General features: G+C 38.1%; 1 protein-coding gene across 4 annotated transcripts in view; it reads left to right on the plus strand.

The window, feature by feature from the left end:
- The window catches only part of Tmem245 (transmembrane protein 245), a 94,600-nt gene that overhangs the window by 52,720 nt on the left and 20,428 nt on the right, over positions 1 to 21,452 (plus strand). For all 4 annotated transcript variants that reach the window (XM_013513172.1, XM_005382755.1, XM_013513173.1 and 1 more), the window contains 4 exons: positions 1,762 to 1,860; positions 3,959 to 4,090; positions 10,872 to 10,994; positions 11,128 to 11,273. In XM_013513172.1, coding sequence (XP_013368626.1) covers positions 1,762 to 1,860; positions 3,959 to 4,090; positions 10,872 to 10,994; positions 11,128 to 11,273 — 500 coding nt within the window. The remainder of the gene's footprint in view (positions 1 to 1,761; positions 1,861 to 3,958; positions 4,091 to 10,871; positions 10,995 to 11,127; positions 11,274 to 21,452) is intronic.

Raw genomic sequence — 21,452 nt, forward strand, 5'->3', positions numbered from 1 at the left:
GGTCTCTTTTGGTTAGGGAGATCTCAGAAGCTTACAGGGAATATTGGTAGCAGGAAGTCAGTGAGTATCTGAATATGATATATAAAAGACTAATAATTCAAAGTAGGTGAAGGAAATTAGACTGTATTTGTTATTTTTAATCATTTTGAGTAATTTGCTCTGTGAGGTGGTTTTTGTTCGTAGGTGATACATGCTATAGTTAAAAGAACATTAGAAAATATTTCATCTTGACTGCCACTTAATTACATGACCTTGGGCTTATCATAGACTCTTTCAAAATCTGTTTTCTTATCTTAAAAGAACAAAGGTAATTACAAAACCATTTTCTTTCTTTTATCCCCTACTCCTTTTCTGGGGTATTGGGGATCAAATCCAGAGTGTTGTACATGCCAGGCAAGCTCTCTAGCCCTGTGATGTATATCCTCAGCCCAACAAAAGCATTTTCTGTCTAATTCTGGGTTGTTGTAAAGATTGCATAATGTAGGTAAAAGCCATTTTAAATTGTAAGATGCTTTGCCTAAATTGATGGCTGTTACATTCATTGCTTTTGTCTAGTTTATGAATAAATTAATTAAATACAAAATTATGTATTTACATTCAATGTGTGTAGTGACTAGTTCAAGTATAAAACCAACATCAAGCAGACAGAAGTTAAGTAAATGCACATTGTAAACCAATATAGAAAAAATAATCGTTCAGGAAAAAAAAAGATAAAGAATGGGTTACCATTTTATACTTGCTAAATTATCTAAAAAGTTTTTAGTTAGTCCATAAAGCTTTGGGAAAATTGGTTTGCCCGTACAATGTTGGAAGGTATTAATTGGCACAATCTTTGAGAAGACTGTTTAGCAGTTATAGCCAGAGCCATCATTTTCTTTGGCTTTTGTGTATTTATTTTACTATTAGTGATTAGAAAAAAATAACTACGTATAAAGATGGTCAGTGCAGTATTATGACATTAAAAATTGAGAACTATCTTTATATCCTATGACTAAGTAGTATTATAACTTAATAAAAATAAAGTAAAAATAAAAAATAAAATTAAAATAAAAAATAAAAATAAAAGTAAAGTGAAAAATAAAGTAAAAATAAAGAATGTAGTTCGGAAAGTTGCAGAGACATGGAGAAATGGAGTCTTTATTAAACAAATGTATCTATAGTTCAATGTTTGTCTTTTGAAATTATCTTTACAATTATAATATGGTTTTAATAATAAATAAAAAGTAGGATAAGATTCTAATGAATGCAGATTATCTTGTTTCAGTGTGTTTGATTCTCACAAACCTAGAAGCCACTCCAACCAGTCATCGTTGTATGAGGCCTGGTAGTTCTCAGTAAGCCAACTAAGGGAAGGATTTGTGTTTACAGTGAAGGTTCTAAAATTTTATGGCAATTCTTAATAAAGTTATGTGTAACATGAGACTGATGAATAATGGTGAGTGCTAGGGTCACAGGGAAGAGGTTTTTCTCTAGGTAGATGAGATGAGGTAGGTTGATAAACATGGCTTCATTTGCTCCATTCTCTCATTATTTGAAGTAGCTCTCTTAGAGACCTGAGAATAGAGGAAAAAAAAAAGCAAAAAGATATGAGAAGAGAAGGAAGGAATGAACATTGAGGAATAGAGTTTAAGAAAATAACAGTGTGGTTAGAAATAATTAAAAGTCTGGAACATTTTAATTTGGTTTGGAACAAATGAAGACCCAGTATTTACTAGTTTTATTGGAGGGTTGCCTGAAATATTAAATCTTTATTTTTTCTAGCTTCATAAAATTCTAGGAGACAAGGTGAACAATACTGCTGTAATTGAAAAGCAAGTGCTAGAACTCTGGGACAGACTCTATCATTCTTGGTTTGTAAAGGTAAGTTATTTACAAGATTTCCATAGGAACCTTTTGCTTTATGGGTTCATTGATGTGGTAGAATTGTATTAACATTGGAATTTCACTTATTGAGGTGTTTGTTTGTTTTCTTATTTGGTACAGGGACATTTATTGAGATTTTTAAGCAGCAAGATTTTAAGGCTCAGGTCACTAGAAGTCAGCATTCATTGGGGGTTAGTCTCTGGGCACAACTAACCTCAGTGTATCAGTATTCCATCCTTCGCTCTTTTTTATAGATAACATCTTGTCTTTTAGATTTGTTCTGTGTGGTAGAAATGGATATGTGTATATTTTTTGTAGTGCTAGGTATTAAACCCAGAGCCTCATGTCTACTAAGCATGTGCTGTACCGTTGTACTTCCAGCCCTTGTTAGTCACATATGTGGTTTATTTTTCTAGTAACTACACTAAATAACTAACACTGATGACATGATTATAATGATATATTTTGCCTACCTTTGTATACCTCAGCTGCTTTCATTTCAATATATCATCAATAGAAAAATTTTAATTTTATGTATTTTTAGATAATTCTATACTCTTTTTAAATACTCTTTAAAATCTAGTGTACATTTTACACCAACAACATAGTTCAGATTTTGGGTTAGTCAAATTTTAGGTGCCCGGTATCTATATGTGGCTAGTTTCTGTTTTTTTTATAGTTCAATTCTAGACATTAAGAACTTTTCTCTTTGAGGAAGAAGAAATAGATCTAAAAGTTGCTGGAGACCTTTATTTTAAAGTAACATTGTTGTTTATGCATATGCACTCTTACTTCGAGATTTATAATGTGAAGTAGTACTGTCTGTCACTAGGTACAAAAATGATTATTTTTGAAAGCAGTTGCTTCTGCTGAGTTGTGATCTGCCCAGGTCTGATAGATCCTCAGGCAGTATATTGTGTGTATTATGTGGGGGAGCTGGTGATTTTCCCCTATGGTGGGTGTAAGGAGAAGAGTAGCACATATAATTTCTTAATTAGGGATTGAAGAGGAATGGGGGTTAATTTTATTTGAATTTGTTACTTAGTGACCTAATGTACTGTTGTTCTGGGGTGAGTTGGGGAAGTAGGGCTCATTTTTGTGGGTTTGAAAGACTGAGAGTTAAAACTAACAGGGGCACATCAGGTAGACTATCATATGTTTGACTCTGACTGCTGAAGAACTAGATTAGAAAGGTCCTATCTCTTTCCTGTGCCAACCTTGGAGCTTCTTATCAATCCGCTTTTCCTATGCCTCACGCATTTTGAGTCTCATTTTACAGTGGAAGAATATCAGTCTTAAAAAGCATGGATACGAAAGTGGTTAAGTATATCATTTTCTTTCAGCAGGAGCTAAAGTCTTTGTGCATTGTGTAATGCAGATGCATATCACTGTTTCATTTGAAAAAGTGAGAAAATGTAAGCAAAATTCAGAAAGTGAGAGAAAGGATACAGAATATTAAGAATATACCTCTGAATTTTAACGTCACTGGTCACTATGTTTATTGACGTCTCTTTTTCAAATTTAATATTCCTGCATTCCTGCCAATATAATTCTCTTACAGTAGATGAATTAGATTTTGCTCCTTGTTCATGTTTATCATAGTCTCCTCCCTCTTCCCTTTTATCCTGTACAAAAGATGAATAAAGGCCAGTCTGGGATACATACTGAGCTCAAGGTCAGCTTGAACGGCATAGCGAGACTGTCTCAAAAAAAAAGATGATGAATAAAGGAAATACAAAGTGGGGGGAAAAAAGCAAAGATACGGGAAACCAAGAAAGGGATATAAGAACTATAAAAAGAAAAAGGTGAAGTGAATGCTGTATTAGTATACTGTTACAAGTGGTAAGGAATAACATATGTATTTAAGTAGGGAAGCACTTGAGCCAGGCTTAGGAATAATACCTAGGATGCAAATGGAAAAATACTATGTTTTAGGTTTTTAGATGGAATCCTTAGTTGATTTCTTAAGTAATGCATGATTCTTCACCTTTGAGTATTTGCTGGAGTGTGTAAGTGGACCTAAAGCAAAATGAAGTGTTTATAATTTTTACTATTTAAGATAGAACTTTCACATCTGAACTGTTTAATTCCATAGAATGTAACACATTCTGGAAGGCACAAAGGACACAAGATGCATGTAAGTCGTCAGAACAGTTGGCTTGGAGACATTCTGGACTGGCAGGATATTGCCTCCTTCGTTCACGAGAACATTGAGACATTTCTTTCGGTAAGGCACAGTCTGTATAGTTAAACTGGATGCTGAGATAAAAGTCGAAACTAATCTAGGTTTTCTTTACACACACTGAGACCTTTAGTCACCCTGTTTTTAATGCCATGACATTTATAAATTTGAGAACTCTAAATGGACTAGAAAGATGACCAGAATTCGTAGTCCTCAGATGTGGCTCCCTGGTACTTGGCTGGCTGAAAAATAACCGAGAGATGCCGTACCCAGGAGGTGTGAGCAGTGCTGTGGGCGCTTAGCCTCTCAGGTGGTATCCTCATCCCCCTCAGCTGATCAACACGCTCCCAGCTGGACCACTACAGCGGGTCATGCTTTTCTGGTGGGTGCAGCCCTTGACGTGTGAAGTACAGTTCAGTTACATGAGAGGCACTGAGTGTGCAGAGTCTTAACTTGTTACCGTCCCCCACTTTCCCACTGTACATCCACCTCTGCAGTCTTGCAGCACTGCTGGGTATTAATCCCTGCTCTGTGTCATTCAGGGGCACGTGTTGGGAGGTATCTTGGCCTGTGGCTTTTCACAGTCATGAGAATTTTCTTGTGAGTAAACTTGTGACTTTAATCAAATTTATAAAAGTTGAGGTTTGCGGTGCGAAATTTTTAAAAAGTTAAGTTTTAGCAAAGTAATACATGACCATAAATGAAAAGTCACTGCTTTACAATTTTTTTTTTTTTTTTTTTCTTCCGGTACGGGGAATCGAAGTTACAACCTTGCGCTTACCAGGCAGGCGCTGTACCGCTGAGCTAAATCCCCAGCCCCAATGCTTTACAATTTTAATTTAAAAAAAAAAAAAGTCACTGCCTGCTCTGTGCCTCAGTGTCAATCTCTAGGAGTAGCTGTTAGTTTTGGAAACAGCTTTCTCTGGGTCTTTGCTTCTGAATTTTTAAAATAATGTTCATGCTGCTCTTCCTTGTTTTGCTATTTTAGATACTATCATTTGGCTTCCAAATATGGAAGATGAAGGTAAAGATGAGACTTTCTTACAAGTCCGTCTTAACAGCTCCTTCAGTTCTTAACATGTTCCTGCACTCACACTCTGCCCTTCCTCCCACTCACCTGAGGTAGTTGGAATAGTTTGGAATTAATTCTAGAAATTCATGTCCTTCAGTTTTTATTTCATCCTTTTTTTTCCCTCCCTATCCCTCTCCCTCCCTCCCTTTCTTACAGTAAATTCCTCGCCTCAAATGATCCTGCTTCTCCAGTCTCCTGGTGAGCTGGAACTGCACGTGTGCAACCCTGCACCCACATTTTTGATAATCCCTTCCCTCTTTTCTCTAGTCTGATGATTCTCAAGTGTTTTGGTTTGGGATTACAAAGTGCATATTTATCTATTCATTAGGTTAATATCCGTACATTGTAACATAAACACTTAGAGTTAGTTATAAAGTGGAAAAATGATTTACCAGGAAGAGTAGCTTTGTTTTAATTTTTGCAAATCTGTTTAGTATCTGGATTCTCATATGTGTTCTGCCTTCTGTCTGTGGAGATACGCTTGTTTTGGTTGAAATCTGTGAAGACCATCTAGCCTCACATAGATATCTATTGGAAAAAAGAGGAGTTTTTCCCCCCTTTTTTTGGTAGTTCTGGGGTTTGAAGTAAAGGTCGTAGTTGTTTTATTTTGAGCATCTTGCTAAGTCACTAATTTTCCCAAGTTGGGCTCATATTTGAAAACATCCCTCAACCCTCCTAGAGTGTTGGGATTACAGATGTGTGCCACCATGCCCAGCTAAGAGAGGGAACTTCTAACAGCTTTTCTTGTGGCTATTCTTTGATACTATACCAAACCTGAGCCCATGTTATTTTTAAAAGGATAGTGGTAATGTGGAATTTGAAACTGTGTCACTGAACTTTTTTGCACTGTGGTACAGTAAAGTCTATTGATCTGTCTTACCTAGGAGCATTTGTTTACCCTTGTGTGATTTTTATAACATGTACTAGTCATTTGGAGTATTGGTTCGACTTAAAAAGGTAGATTTTTTTAAAAACACAGTATTAAAAAGTTGCATTTTTTACAATCATCTAACTCATTAGAAAAAAATTTAAGAAGTTGTCAAGGTTACAAGTGACTGATAAATAAATCTCCAAAATCATGATTTCTTTTCCTTAAAGACTCAAATTTTATTGTTGACAGCGCATACTGTCAGTGGATTTCCTGAAACGACACTTTGCTCATTCTTGGAGGGAGTTTTTGCACATGCTGAGGATGCTAGGTGTTCTCTATACAGATGTGGTGTTCAGTGCAGAGATCGTTGGGTTCAGCTCTGGGCTCCGTCACACCGTGTATCCTGCCAGGGCTCTCGCGCGGTGAGCAGCAGGACTGCTGTGGGCCAGCTTCTGTTTGCTCGTGCAGAATACTGAAAGGTTGATTATCAACCTTACTCAAAGGTTGATTCAGATAAACTCGTAATTTTTGCTGCTGTGTCAGGATTTCTTAGGGTGAGCTGGTGGTGAGCTTGTGGTAGTGAAGTGCAGTGACCAGGAGAGCCGTTAGGTGCCACCTCCATTCCTGCCATGGCCCAGCAGTCCAGCTGCTGTCGCTGGTCACTGCACTCTCTGTGTGGATGCCCACAAGAGGACTTGCAAACATCTGAGGATCGCGAGGGAAATTTTAGTGTGGTTTTGTCTTTTGAGACAAGTTCTTGCTATGTACTTCGGGCTGGCCTTGAACAACTAACTCACTGTGTAGCCCAGGTTGACCTCAGCAGGCCTTCCGTCTCAGACTCCCAAGGGCTGGGGTTACGGTACAGGTCACCTGGTGAGGGGAATGTTTTATTCTTACAGAACCCAGAAAGGTCTCAGAGACTCCACTCTTCCAGGAGACAGACCTACTTTAAGAACCATATATCTGATTTTCTGAACTGCCTTTCATTCAAATGGTGGGCCTCAACATGGCTTCAGAGGTGAGGAGAACAGCATTTGGGAGCTGTCTTGGCCTGTGGCTCTTCACATTTTTTTTTCTCTTTGAATGCCCCCCGCCATGGCTCCGACTTTAATTTTGAACCTTTCATTGAATTTTTATTTCTCTTTGAATAATATCCAACGGCTCTTCCCTTTTGAACCTTTTTTAAAAAATTACTTTGAAGGTACTACTAATAAGATATTTAAATGTGTTTTCTATTAGTGTATATTAATTTTATAAAGTATTGGGTCTCAATGTATTTTTATACATGCATATAACATATCTTCATCATGTCATCCCCCCTTACATAAATTTTTAAAATGTGTACTACCCTGTCTTTGCTATGAGTTTGTTTAAAGTTTGTTTTGCACTCTCTTTACCTTTGAGGTTATCCTCAAATATCTGATGACCCCTGGTAGTGTATTTCTTAAAGTAAAATTCTAACAACCATTTGGAAGGGTCTAGCCAGGTCAGCCCACAGACAAGCCCAGGGGGAAACAGGTTCCACTCAGTTTTATGGTCTCTCCAGGGAGTGTTTTGTTTTGTTTTGTTTTGTTTGTTTTGTTTGTTTTCTTTTAAACAGGGTCTTGGCATGTTGACTGATCTTAAACACACAGTCCTGCTGCCTGAGGCTCCAGAGGAGCTGGAACTATAAGCATACACCACTGCACCTGGCTCTTCAGCACCTTTTTAATGATAGTGCTTTCAAAAGACAGCTTTTCCTCTAATAATACATTTGAATGTTTGTTTTCCCCCAAAATTCAGGTGTGTTAACTAAAACATAATCCTTTTTGTATCATGTTTTGAGCTTCGTTTTCCTTTTTCTTTCTTTCTTTTCCTTAATAGTTGAATTTTAAAGGATTTGCTCCTGACTGGTGAAGTGACATTGAATCAAATTAAGATAGATGATGCAGAAAAATATTTAAATTTTATAAATTTTTAGAGAAAGAACAGGATAGGCAGTTTTTAAAACTAAACAATTTAGCCATGTAGTCCAAAAAAATTAAATAGGTGCAATTCTTATACTTCCAAACACATCTACATATTGAGTAGTGATGGAGTAAGTGATTAGTGATTTTTATATCAAATATTTCATGACAAATACACAAAATAAAGCTTGGTGCTTTATAAATAGTTTCTAATTGTATTCTCATGAATAATCTCCAAAATCAATATAATTGCTTTCATTGTAATAGCAAACATGCTTACTGATACTAAATACCTAGTAAGAGTTAGTGTTCAAATTGTTTTTCTTTCCTTGCCTCCAGAGTCCAGACTGTTGCTGTCATAAACTGCATTATCTTCTAAACTATATTTCATCCTCTTTGTCGCACACCTTTGTTTTTATTTGCTTGTTTTGTCCTTTTTTTTTTTTTTTCTGATTTTGTAGTAAATATGTAGCTTAGCGCTGTGGTATATGACCCTTTCTCAGTGCACCTTAAAACAAATTGAGGTTCTCCTATTCCCCTACTTCTTCCATCTTTGACTCTGGTATTTATGCCCAGTTTACCTGACTAGATTTTAAATTCTTGGGAGCAGAAAGACTCTCATTTATCACTGCCTTAGAATTTAGCATGGTGTTAGGTTGTCAGTGTATTTAAGAGAAAGCTATTGTAGCATGAATAATAATCAGTTTTGTATTTGGAAGTTTGGAAGGAGAGTGGCAGAGTTGAAATGGTGTTTGAGCTCACCCAGCTCGACTCCCTTAGTCTGTAGCTGGCTTAGGAAGAGAGGAACCAGAGAGGGACAGTGGGGTTCATGTAGTCTGTGTCTCCCGGCTCTGTTCAGACTTTCAGGCAGACAGACAGCTTGGTCCCACTCAGAGGAACCAAACATTTTCTGTTCAACCTATGCATCCCTGTGATGTTCTGTTCTTTTCTTTTTTTTTTCTAAACTGCTGCTTGTGAGTCTTCACAGGTTCCACAGAAGGTAGGCTAGTAGCTCTCAGTAAGTACCTGGGAAACCAAATCAGTAATGGAAAGGTAATTTGGTGAACAGTAGACTCAGAAGGACAGGATGCAGGTCAGCTGAAGGATGGGGAGGCATCCTTGGTCATTTCCTATCTACAGCAGCAACCACCTGTCAGTGAGCAATGGACATAACTCCCGGGCTTTTTGTGTATGTTTCAGGCAACTAATTTACTCTTGACATTCTGTCAGTTACATTGCTACTATTGATTAAGTTAATGCAAAACTTGACTCATGATTTCTACTTTTTATCTGTAGTACATTTGGTCTATTTTATACTCAGAGTTTCAGGGCCCTTGTGCTGTTTCTGCCTTTATTTTCTCCTTTCTAAGCCTGACATATATATTAGAAACTACTTTGCCTTAAAGATTAATTAGTAATTCTAGAAACGTCCTTTTCTCTAATTCCCTTTCTTTCAATTAAAAAGGTTGCTTGGTTGTTGTTGGAGACTACTGTTGTACAGTTAGTATTCAGCTAATGTCTTAAGAATTACCGCAGGGTATTTTCTATCAGTGTGACTCAGAAGGCATTTAAAATTTTTTTGATAAAAATTCCAGAGTGACTGAGCCTCAGAAAGAATGCTTGTCAAAATCAAAAATACAGGCATTGTTGGTTTGTTTCCTGGAATCAGTGGTATTGTTCATTCATTCTTTATTCGACAGGGTCAAACAGGCAATCGCGCATATTTTTGTAGGCATCATGAAATATTTTCAAGATTTTATGTAAGGAGTTTTTGTAAATGAAACCAGACTGCTGAAAATCTCTTAGAAAGACTGAGCTGACGTTTGCAACAAATGTGGAGGGCAACAAAATGTGCCTTTTATAAATGATACATTTGAAGTAGGAAGGGAACGGAGGCCTTTCATAGAACAGATGGTCTAACTTGAACATATGACAAAAGCAGAATTGCTGTTTCAGAAAGGCACTAAAATAAAAACCAGACATTAGGATTTCTGATGCTACTTTTTAGCTCTATAGCCTTGAGCAAGTTTTTAAACATCTCTGAGCTTCAGTTTATATAAACCTGTAAAATAATGATGCTATCATCTGCAGTGCTTCCCTCACAAGATTGTTCTGAGGTTTGTGGAAGCATTTTGAAACTGTTATGGGAGGTGCTTTCCTGATCATTTTGTTTCCATGTTTTTCACTGAGACAAAGGATAGTCCACTTGGGGAGGATAGAGCAGACACTCTCATGAGGGAATTTAAGTTCATGGAGAGATAAGAAATGAAAGCATGCAGGTGTACTGTAGATACTGCACATCTTCCTGTAGGCATATTCCATGTATGAATAACCATCAAGTTAAAATCTGGTGCTAGTGAATTCACAGGTCAACTGTAGACAGTAGGTTTCAATATAATGGGCAGTGTCTACCTAGGAAAGGCTCTGCTCTTGACCCTATTATTACTTTTATTGTGATTTTAATGGTCACTGAAGTTATACTTTATATATTTTTGGTTGAATCTAAGTTCGAGATGGCAAAGGTGGGGGAGGGAGGCAGCTAAAACTCATCTGGAACTTAAGATGCCACAAGAAAAATATATACAAGGCATATTGTGACATATTCTCCTGTAGGCATCTTTATGTCCCTTTCAGTTTTACATAGTTATACTGTATATGAAATTTTTGTATTCCACTTTTAAAACTTGGCCTTACAATAAAATACTTTGTTTTAATAGATCTGATAGCTATTTAATATTATTTGAAGCTGATTCACTGTGCTGAGCCATTTTCCCTATTAAACATGCAGATGTTTTTGATCGACTCTTCCCTTCATTTAAAGTGGTCCTCAGTTCTCATCTGTTCATTTATGATAGTAAGACACTGTATTAAAAGTACAAGATGGCTGTGGCATCTCCGTCGTGTAAGCTCTGACATTCTGCTTTCCCACCTCATCAGATCTTGGAGTCGCTGTGGATTGTTATGAGCCGGAACGTGAGCCTGCTGTTTACTACGGTCACCACACTCCTGACCATCCTTTTCTACAGTGGCACTGCCCTCCTCAATTTTGTGCTCTCTCTGGTACGTATGGCTAGATAAGTACACCTCGCGGTTCCTTCTCCATTAAAGCGTTATATTGGTTCTTTTTGCATTTGTGGATGTCTACAGTTTCCCAGGTGTGATTGTTCAGGAGATACTGTCTTTTGTTTTGCAGATAATTTTCCTGACCACACTGTTTTATCTGTTAAGTTCCAGTGATGAGTACTACAAGCCAGTGAAGTGGGTGATAAGCCTGACACCACTGTCTCAGCCAGGCCCATCTTCTAATATTATTGGCCACTCTGTGGAAGAAGCTATCAGGTAGGGATAAAGTTTATGCTTGTTATTCCCTTTACCAAATGCTAGGGCCAGGGATATAGCTCAGTGGCACAGCGCCTCTCTGGCAAGCGCTAGGTCCTGAGTTCGATTCCCAGTACCAAAAAAAAAAAGACCAAATGCTTGAGAAGCCTCTTTTCTGTCTTGAACTTCCTACTAACATTCAGCACTAAACTAGTGAAGGACATGGTATTCTCAAGATTTTCATCTCATTTTGAGAGGATCTTATGATGATGTATGTTTTTAAGGGAAAAAAAATCCCAAGGCCTTTGATACCCTACTCTCTAGCCTAGGGCTTACAAAATGGCCTGTCTTCATCAGCTTCCCATCAGCAGCTTCTTAGTTTAGCTCCGTCCGTACATCACTTGCTCAAGAAAACCTTCATCGTCCACTACTTGCCTTTCTCAGAACCCTCCTCTCCTTGGAGATTCTAGCTTGGATCCTGGAGGGGAGTAGATCCCCCCTCCCCCCCGTTTCTTCCTCCCTCCCTCTGCAGGCAGGCTGAGCCCTCTCAAGCAGGACAAGGTTGGATGCTGGAAGTGCAGTCTTTGGTTGTCTCCCAGTCATAGGCTCTGTGTGTAGAGTTGGCTTTGGCCAGAAACTTCCATCGTGCCTCTGGGGTCCATGCATTGCAGGCTTGGTGTCTGAATGAGTTTCTTCTTCATGTTTCATGGCCTATAAGTTCTTTGTAAGTTGTTGACTGCTGGCCCCCTTTTCTTTTTCTACTTCATTGTGTCCAAAAGGAAGAGATGCTTCGTAGTCCAGGTCTTGCTCAGCTCCTCCTTCAGCCCCTATCCCTCATTGCTTCTTACAATAACTCAGCATTTCCACTTCTTGTGAGTAGCTACTCAGATCCTTATATCATCTGTTAGAGCTGCTCTTTCTAGTAAGCGTTAGCCAGGAAGTCTTAAGTTTCTCTTGAATAGTGAATCTTTGCCTAGGATTTGTGTTTCTGCATACCTTAAAAATATACCATTGTTTGGAACTAGCCACCCACATAAATCTTGCTTTGACCTGTTAATCCTGCCTGCCTGACCTTGGCTGGCTTTTTTTTTTCACTGTGTTCATGTAACACCTAGAGAGAATGCCTCTTTATCTTTGGAGACCCTCAGGTATATTCCAGTAGGATGCATGCTTCTAAGGTATATCATCTCTGAAAACTTAGCTAGGTTTTTCTCCCTTTTCCTACTAGCAAGTTCTGAATAAAGTTTTCACCAATACTTTGTTCCCTTGATTGGATATCAGGTGAGTTTTTAAAAAAATGCTCTTAGCACCTATGTGGCGTCCTCAGGTATCCACATGGGGCCATCCATATAAAAAAATACAAGTGTAAGAATTTATGATTTAATATAACATCTTTCACAGTGACGCTGTCTTCAGGAAAGTTTAGCTTTGGCATCCCTTTTAAGCCTTCGTGACCCTAGGTTATGATCCTTTTTGTGTAAGTGAAATGATGGAAGTTCCAGCAATAGGCTATCTTCTATCTTTGTGGTAATGTTTTGACTCAAAAAAGCCTGCACAAATGCTGTACCAAAAAGGCAAAATAACCTTCTATCTTCCTAGTCATCTAAAACCATTGAAATAGTCTTCTGCCTGTAGATGTGACTTAATCTAACCCATAAAGAAAAAAGTATCTATAACTTGTCCATAAAGAAGCAAGGCAGTGCTTCATTTTCTTAAAGTAACCCTCTTCTTCTCAGAAGAGCTTTTGTGTTTTCAAATAATAGTTCTTTAAGTTTCGTTTATTTTTGAGACAAGGTCTTGCTGTGTAGTCCAGGCTGGCCTTACACTCCTCATGGGCTCTGTGCAGCCCTCTTGCTTCAGCCGCCAGAGCGTTGATGTTACAGGCGTGTGCCACCACGTCCAGCTTTCAGATCACAGTACTTGAGTTTTCTCTTGGTTTGCTTTTTTCAGGTGAGCCATTTGCTGACTCTTCTCTCAAACGTTTGTCAATGAGTTGCTTTTTTTGTTTTTTTTTTTTTATTCCAAATATGCTGCTGTTTTGTTTTGAATTTAATTCTTTTAAGTTGTGGCTGCTAGTTAAGTGATAAGTAGAGCTATAATTTGCATCTAGATCTGACTGAAAGCATAGAGCAATCGTGCTATTTTATGACACCTTCCAGGAGGAGCTGGTCGAGGGAGATAAAATGAGTTAAATTTGCAGTACTGTTAAAACTGTTCAAGTGGACACAATGAGGCCTGCAGCTAGACATTCAGTCTTCACCTCAGAAGAGAATTTGAGATTAAAGAGCGCTGTCATTGCAGAGATAACGAGGAAATGCTTCTTTTACAAGTTAGATTTGCCTTGTCTTTTTACGAATGTATACTTTTAATTGTTCACTGTGCCAGAAACCCTTGTCATGATTCTACAGTAGGGACAAAATCCATTTGTTTTATTTATCATCTCGTTTTTTAATACCAAAAAAAAATTAATTGCCCTCTGTACCAGAAATATACTGTCATCTTATTGGTTAGCCAAACTGATTGATTCTTGTTGAATTTAATAAACACGGTACACACTAGAGAATGTATTATGGCCTGGGAGATTTTTCTGACCAAAGTTGTATCAAGTTTTATAAATTAAATATTGTAATTCAAGATGATTGTAATTAAAGATTATAATTCAAGATGATTTTTGTGGTCTAAATCCCTTGGGAGTTTTTTTGAGACAGGGTCTCACTATGTAGGTTAGACTGGCCTTGCCCTCACTGTGTACCCCAGGCTGGCCTTGGACTCACAGTGGTCCTCTTGCCTCAGCCTCCCATATTGGGATTATAGCTGTGTGCCTCCATGCCTGGAGATTGGGCAATTTTTTTTTACTAGATCACATTTAAGGCCTGAAATGTACAAGTTTTATATGGACTCCTCTTAATAGCCTTCTCATATGATGAGATACAGGTGTTCTAAGAGCTCTTGTCAGATTTTTCATTCTGAAGGATTGTATTAAGAAGCCTGTTTCCTCACGGAAAAAGATTTTAAGAGGAAAAAATATACAAATGATTGTGAAAGTATTGTAATGTTCTTAAAGTACAGTTTGGTCTGTAAATTATCAGGGATAACAGATTTTATAAGGAACAGACATTAATCATCATTAATATTGCAGTTAGTTGAAAACCATTAAATGCATTTTATGTGCTCCATTAATAACTTACAAATGGAATGAAATTGGGGGTAAACTGCATGACCAGACGTAGAAGGTGTCTGTTCCTGAAGCTGTGCCTTGTGAAACAAACATGTGGCTCCTTTCATGATCACTGTGTTACTGAAGTTTTGAACCTTGACTTTTATTTTAATTCTGAGTTAGTATTTTTCTCAGCGGAAGACTTTTGTGATTAGGTTTCATTTCATGAGTCTTTGAGTTATTGGCATGCACCCTTCATCCCCAGACCATTTTCCTCCCTCCAGCGGCATGTCTCCTGAATGTGCACATCACACCCTCCTTCCCCGATGCTCCATTCTGCTTGCTCTGGTGGAGATATTGCACATTACTAAGTTGCATGTTGTCACGACCTCAATGCAATTTAGTGTGTGTGATATTTTCACATGAGTGCATGCACACAGGTATGGCTCTTGCTTGCTGGGATGACAGCTTTTCAGTGCTAGTGGGTGTTAGGCCTACTGATGAATTAGCTGGGCAAATATGTATACTATAGGACCTTGATTTGGAAAGTGAACATGCTTCTCACCTCTGTGTCCCAATTTTGGAAATTTAATGTGTTTTGATTGAAGAAAAACAAAAGGTCAGTGTGTGACCCTTTAGAAAATTAGCATTTCCGTATTTTACTTTGAGCAAATTACAATTCATTGGAGAGAAATTCTGAGGTATTTAAGCATAAAAATATTTGTTTGAAATGCATAATAAAGAATTTAAAGCTATAAAATAAGTATTTTCGTTTATTTGAAATCTGCTAACATCAAAATAAAGAGACAGAATTTCTTACACATATTTGGGGAAATTTTTTTTTTTTTGGTTTTTCTCCGGTACCGGGAACTGAATCACAACTTTGCATTTGCCAGGCAGGCACTTTGCTGCTGAGCTAAATCCCCAGCCCCATATTTGGGGAAATTAAATTAGCTGGAGTTCTTAAAGAGTAATCAAGACAATAAATGCATGCCTTTTAATCTACTTAACCAAAGATTGGTCTTATGTGCCTGAATCTGTTGTTTGTAAGCTTTTAAGGAAAATAGTCTTAAAGCTTGGTCTTTATGTAGTTTTTCATTGTGGTGCATTAAAAATTGCTACAGTAATTTTAATGGACTTAAAACTATTTTTGAAATACACATATTTCCTGTTTGTTTATGTAATTGAAACGACCCTTGTTATTTTTTAGCATGAGAGTGAAGCATGTATCATCTGTAGGCATTGTGAAGAACATAAAATTTGTACTAGTGACCAAAAAAATTTGTAGTATTACGGCCAAACTCTCCAGATTTTCTAATATGATGCTAGTGTTGTATAAACTTCTGCCTAGGACAAAGCCATTTTCATTGGGACAGAGGGTTTCTATGCAAGCAGCTTTTCCCTATATCCCTCAGCAGCTTTCTGGGTCTGAGTACACAGCATGACTATTCTGCTCGTGCTGGGAATCCATTCAGATTTCTGTGCATTTTACTGCAGAGCTGAGTCCCTAAGGCAAATGATCAAGGAGAGATAGAGATACAACTTCTTAAGAAAGGTCAGGCTGGTTCAGTTCCAGACCATTGCAATAAAGTGAGTTACATAAACTTTTTGTTTTCCCAATGCATATAAAAATTATATTTACCCTGTATTGTAGCCTATTAAGTGTACAGTAGCACTGTTTCTAAAATCCGATGTACGGTACATAATTTAAGTATTCTTTGTTGCTTAAAGTGCTGATGATCAGTTGAACTATAGGAAAAATGAGTCTGATAGATTTGCTCAATGGAGAGTTGACACAAACCTTCAATTTATTGAAAAAAAAATTGCTTTATGGTATCTTTGAAATGCTATAAAGCAAAGTGCAGTGAAGCATGGTACACCTGTGATCAGAGGAGTTGGGGATATTTTTCCACTTGGTAATTTTATATGCTGTGTCTCTGGGTGCTCACCTATCCCTCTGCACTAGCTGACATTCCACTTGAGACACGCTACTTGCAGTGAGGATAGAGGATAGTAGCTATTGTTTCCAGGAGGAGTAATCATCTGATAGTCTTGCTGTTGAACCTTTAGAAAGAGGGTGGCCCTGTGCACTCCGTGTGCATACAGCCTTTTTGACAGTTTCATCATTCTCACAACCATGGCCTTGCTTCAGATCTCATTCCGTGAAAAGTAGGTCATCTGATCAAATTCTGAGTTGTCGGTTTTCTCTTACTCAGTTTAGAAAAATAACAAGAACAATCTTATAGGCCAAAAATGAGAAGGTGCTGATAGCTGATAAATAGTAGGGTCAACAAGACATACTTTTAATGCCATTAAGTAAAAGTACATATAATAGGGTGTATATTAGGGAACAGTTCAGAAGCAAAGTAAAAGTTGATTGTACATGACTCTTGGCATTTCTGCTCCACAAAGAGGTTTGGGTGGGGAGCTGAATTGGAGCGCTGTGGCCTGCTTTTTCAGTAGAGAGGAACCCTGCTCTGTAATGATACAGTATGGTATGGGCAGGGAATGTTTACAAGTGTGTAACATCAAGTTTGTGAGTTAGTAAGTGGCCTTGTTAGAAAGGAAACCTCTGGCTCAGGGGCTGATGTCAGTTACTCTAGCTGAACTACCAAAACAGGAGAGGAAAAAGAGTTTCTACATCTTCTGAATTTGGTTCTTACCAATTGCTGAGTGCTACGAAAGCTTAGAAATAACTGTCAATAATGTTTGAAGAAGCACTGGAATGAAAGATTCCAGAAGAGAGCGCATAGGCAAGCATTACATTTACAAAAGAGAAGGGTGAGGGTGAAGGAGGACTAAATTACGTAAATATTAGAGTAGTGAATCTGATGTTGGCTTTCTGTCAGTTTATTTAGTAGGTGCATCATCATATGATTGTGAGTAGTTGTTAAAGGTACGTGTAACACCTGTTGGCACCATGGATTCACACAGCATAAGTCATACACAACCATGCTTGAGGATGCCACAAATCCAAGTCTACTGTGAGTTTTGCGAGAGGTTTTTCCTTGATAGAAAAGGAAAGTGTTCACTGAATTGAGTATCCAAAAAAGTGTTGATTGATTTGTTGATACTAATGAACCTGTAAAATGAGGGAATGATCTTTTATTGATGTGATTATAAGGAATATTCTTTCATTGATTGTATTAATGACTTTATGCAGCCCATTTAAGCAATATTGTGCATACTATTAGTTACCTGCCAGATAAAGATTGTCTATTACTAGCAATCTCTGATGGGGTGGGGGTCAGGCTGGGGATTGATCCCAGCGCCTCGTGCATGCTAGGCAAGCAGTATATCACTGAGCTATGGCTCTGGTCTCTAAAAGTTCATATTTGCACCTGTGGTTTGACAAGGAACTCTTTTTTTTTTGTACCAGGAATCAACCTTAGGACCTTGTGCTTTCTAGGCAGGCACTTGTGCCACTGAGCTATATCCTCGACCCCATACCTGTGGTTTGAAATGCATACTTTATTATATACTACATGTCCGTATGTGATTTGGTTTACCATTGGAGTTTTTCTATTCACCTGAATTGTTTATCTACTCATTGATGAATTTCCCAGTGCCTCAATTATCAATGCAGTTTTTTTTGTTGTTTTGGGGTGGTACTGGCAATCAAACCAGCAAGCGTTCACCAGTCCCTCGTCCCTTGATTTTTAGGTTCGAAGACCCTGAGTGATAAGTGATTATATGGTCAGTAGTATGATACTGCCCACATAACCTGATCTAAACCAAAACTTGCTGGTGTGCGCCTTGCCTTTGTGAGATATGTATAGCATTGCTGGCACACATTGGGTTGAGTTAGTTTCTCAATTGTTGCGATAACGAATTGTCATAAACTTAATAGTTTCAAGCTTAAGTTTATTATCTTCTTGTTTGAGACAGCAGAAGTGCTAACATTCATATGTCAACAAGACCATGTTCTTTCTGGAGAATTTCGGGGACAATTTGTCTTGTCTTTTTCTGGCTTCTAGATGGCACCTTCATTGCTTGGCTCATGGCCTCTTCCTCTATGTTTAAGGCCAGCAGCAGAGCATCTTCAGATCTCTGTGTGAGTTCTGCTTTTCTTCTCAGGTCTCCTTCCTGACTGACCCTGCTGCTTTCTTCCTCCTTTCTTCCTTCCTCTCTCTCTCCCTCTCCACCTCCTTCTCCTGGTTCTGGGGATTGAACCCAGGAGCACGGTACCACTGAGCTGTATCTCCCTCTTTCTCGATTTTTTGTTTGAGATAAAATTCATGAAATATAAAGTATTATAATTCAGTGGTTTTCAATATAGTCACAATTTGTGCAGCTAGTGGCACTCATTCTAGAGCTGTCAGTCTCTTACAAGGAATTTATTTTTTAAACATTTTTTCCCACTTAAAAAAAAATACAGTCAACAAAAATTGAATGTATTTTCTGTGTACAATGTGACAATTTGATATATACATTGTGAAATAACTGATGAGCTAATATATTCATGTCACTTTTTTTTATTCTAAGAATATTTAAGATCTACTCTTCTAGCAGACTTCAAGTATAGAGTACATTGTTATTAACTGTAGTCACCATACTGTACAGTAAACCTCCTGACCTTGCTCATACTGGATTGAAAATTCGTACCCTTTGACCGTCTCGGTAAATCCCTTCTACCACCCTCTGGCAAACACCTTTCTACTGTGCGTCTTTGAGTTCAGTCTTAGCTTTTACATGAGTAAGGTCATGCAGTATGGTCTTTCTGCGCCTGGCTTATTTCATTTAGTGCAGTGTCTTTCAGGTTTGTTTATATTGTTGCAAATGACTAGATTTCCTTTTTGAGGCCTAATAGTACTTCACTGCATGAGTGTGTGCGCTGCATGTTCTTTATCTGTTCATCTCGCTGGACACTTAGGCTGAGTCCTTGTCTTAGCTAAGGTGAGTAGTATCGCGCCGAACAAGGGCTTGCCTGGCCCGGGGTCTAGCTCAGTGATAGAGTATGTACTCTGCTTAGAGTGTGTGAGGCCCTGGGTTCAGTCCCCAGCACGACAGAAGGTGACATGGGCCACATTGATGTCATTTTCTTTGGATACATACCTTGCTCGTGTGCTTCTGTTTCTGGTGTTTTAAGGAAACTCCATGAACTCCAGTGTTTTTGTAATGTCACTGATTTCCCTTGCGGCAGCAGTGTGTAGGCATTGCCTTAGCTCTGGATCCTCACCAATGTTCGCTGTTGTCTCTGTGATAGTAGATATTTTAGCTGGCAAAGTGATACCTTGTGATTTTAATGTGCATTTTCCTGATTAGTAATGTTGAGCATTTTTTCATATGTACCTGTTGGTTACTTATATACTTTCTTTTGAGAAATATCTATTCACATTTTTTGCCTATTTTTAAATTGTATCATGTTTTCTTATTATTGAATTCTTCAGATACTTTAGATATTAACTCCATATCAAATATATGGCTTGTAAATATTTTCTATGATTCTGTAGATTCTCTTGATATATTTCTCTGGTGTACAACTTTTTAATTTGCTATAACCCTACTCATCTAATTTGCTTGTGTTGCCTCTGTTTTGGAATTCATTTCAAAAAATCATACCCCAAACTGATGTCCTGGAGCTTTGCCCTATGTTTTATTCTGGTGATGTTACATGTTCAGGGTTTAAGTCTTTAACATGTTCATGACAGGGCCTTAATGCATATATCTTACTGCCAGGTGGATGGAACCACCAGTGCTACATGCATGACTGTCTCATCAGGCAGTTTTTAAATTTCATTAGTAAAAGGACCGATAAAAGTGATTGAATCCATTTGTACCACAAGTGTTAACAGCCCCCACAATGGGACAGTCATCCATGGTTCAAGCCGCAGGAACATGTTAATTTATTTTAAGTTGGTTTTTGTATATTATGTGAAATAAGGGTCCATTTCATTTTTTTTTCTTTGACAGGGTCTTGCTATGTAGTTCAGGTTGGCTTTGATCTCACCATGTAGCCCAGGATGGTCTCAAACTCATGGTGATCCTCCTGCCTCAGCCTCCCAGGTGCTGGGATCACAAGCATGCACCACCACGTCTGGCCAGGTCCATTTCATTCTTTAGGACTTTTATACCTGGCTTAGCTAGATAATCTAGGATAATGTGTCCACCACACTGGAGTTCTTTCTGGTTGTAAGGCTTAGGGTGTAGACATTGTACAACCGTTATTCAGCCTACCACATGGATGCCTGGCAAGTGTTGGTTTCTCTTGAACTTCTCTTCACAGTTTGGATACCCTAAGCTTATGAGGTACAAACTTGTAGATTTTATCAAAATCCTGTGGATATTGGTCAGATATCCCAGTTGATAACAACAGTAGCACCTGTAGAGAGCTGCTGCTTATTGAGCAGCTCATGAGCACAGGGTCAGTTACTAGGGTCTTCAGATGTTTGTCTTTAGCTTTTCTTTCTGAACTGCTCTTTCTGCCAGTATTCACTCACATTATACTGTAAACATGAGCTTCAGTTTCACACCTTCAGTAGATACTGTGTGATGTGGGTGATTGTGGCTTCTCCGTTGGTGTCCAGTTACTATAAAGTTAAATAGAAACCAGATAACTCAGTATTTCTACTCCTAGATGTTTACTAAGGACAAATGAAGATATGTGTTCACGCATAGTTTAATGTTCATGCAAGTGTTTAGAGCAGCATTATTGATAATAGCCTTAAAACCTGAACAGTCTGGTTGGGCACATCAGCTGATGACTCCGGGATTCCTATGTAAAGGAGTACTGCCAGCACTGAAAAGGAACAACGTACTAACACTGTCAGCCATAGGGATGAAGCTCAGAAGCGTTATCCTTGGTATAAGTGTCCAGACACCAAAAGGTGCATACTTTCAATGTATACTCTTTAGCAACTACGTTCAGTCATTCACTCCGTGAGATTAGGATGGTTGAATATGTTACTCATATTTAACCTAGGTTTTTAAAAAGCTACATAATGTATAATTCTAGAAAAGACAAAATTATAGTGAAAAAGCACATCTAGTGGCTATTGGGTTAGGTGTGGATTGACTTTAAAGAGCACAGTGGAACATTTTAG

Source organism: Chinchilla lanigera, unplaced genomic scaffold (genome assembly GCF_000276665.1).
Source record: "Chinchilla lanigera isolate Chin_1 unplaced genomic scaffold, ChiLan1.0 scaffold00018, whole genome shotgun sequence".
Taxonomy (NCBI): domain Eukaryota; kingdom Metazoa; phylum Chordata; class Mammalia; order Rodentia; family Chinchillidae; genus Chinchilla; species Chinchilla lanigera.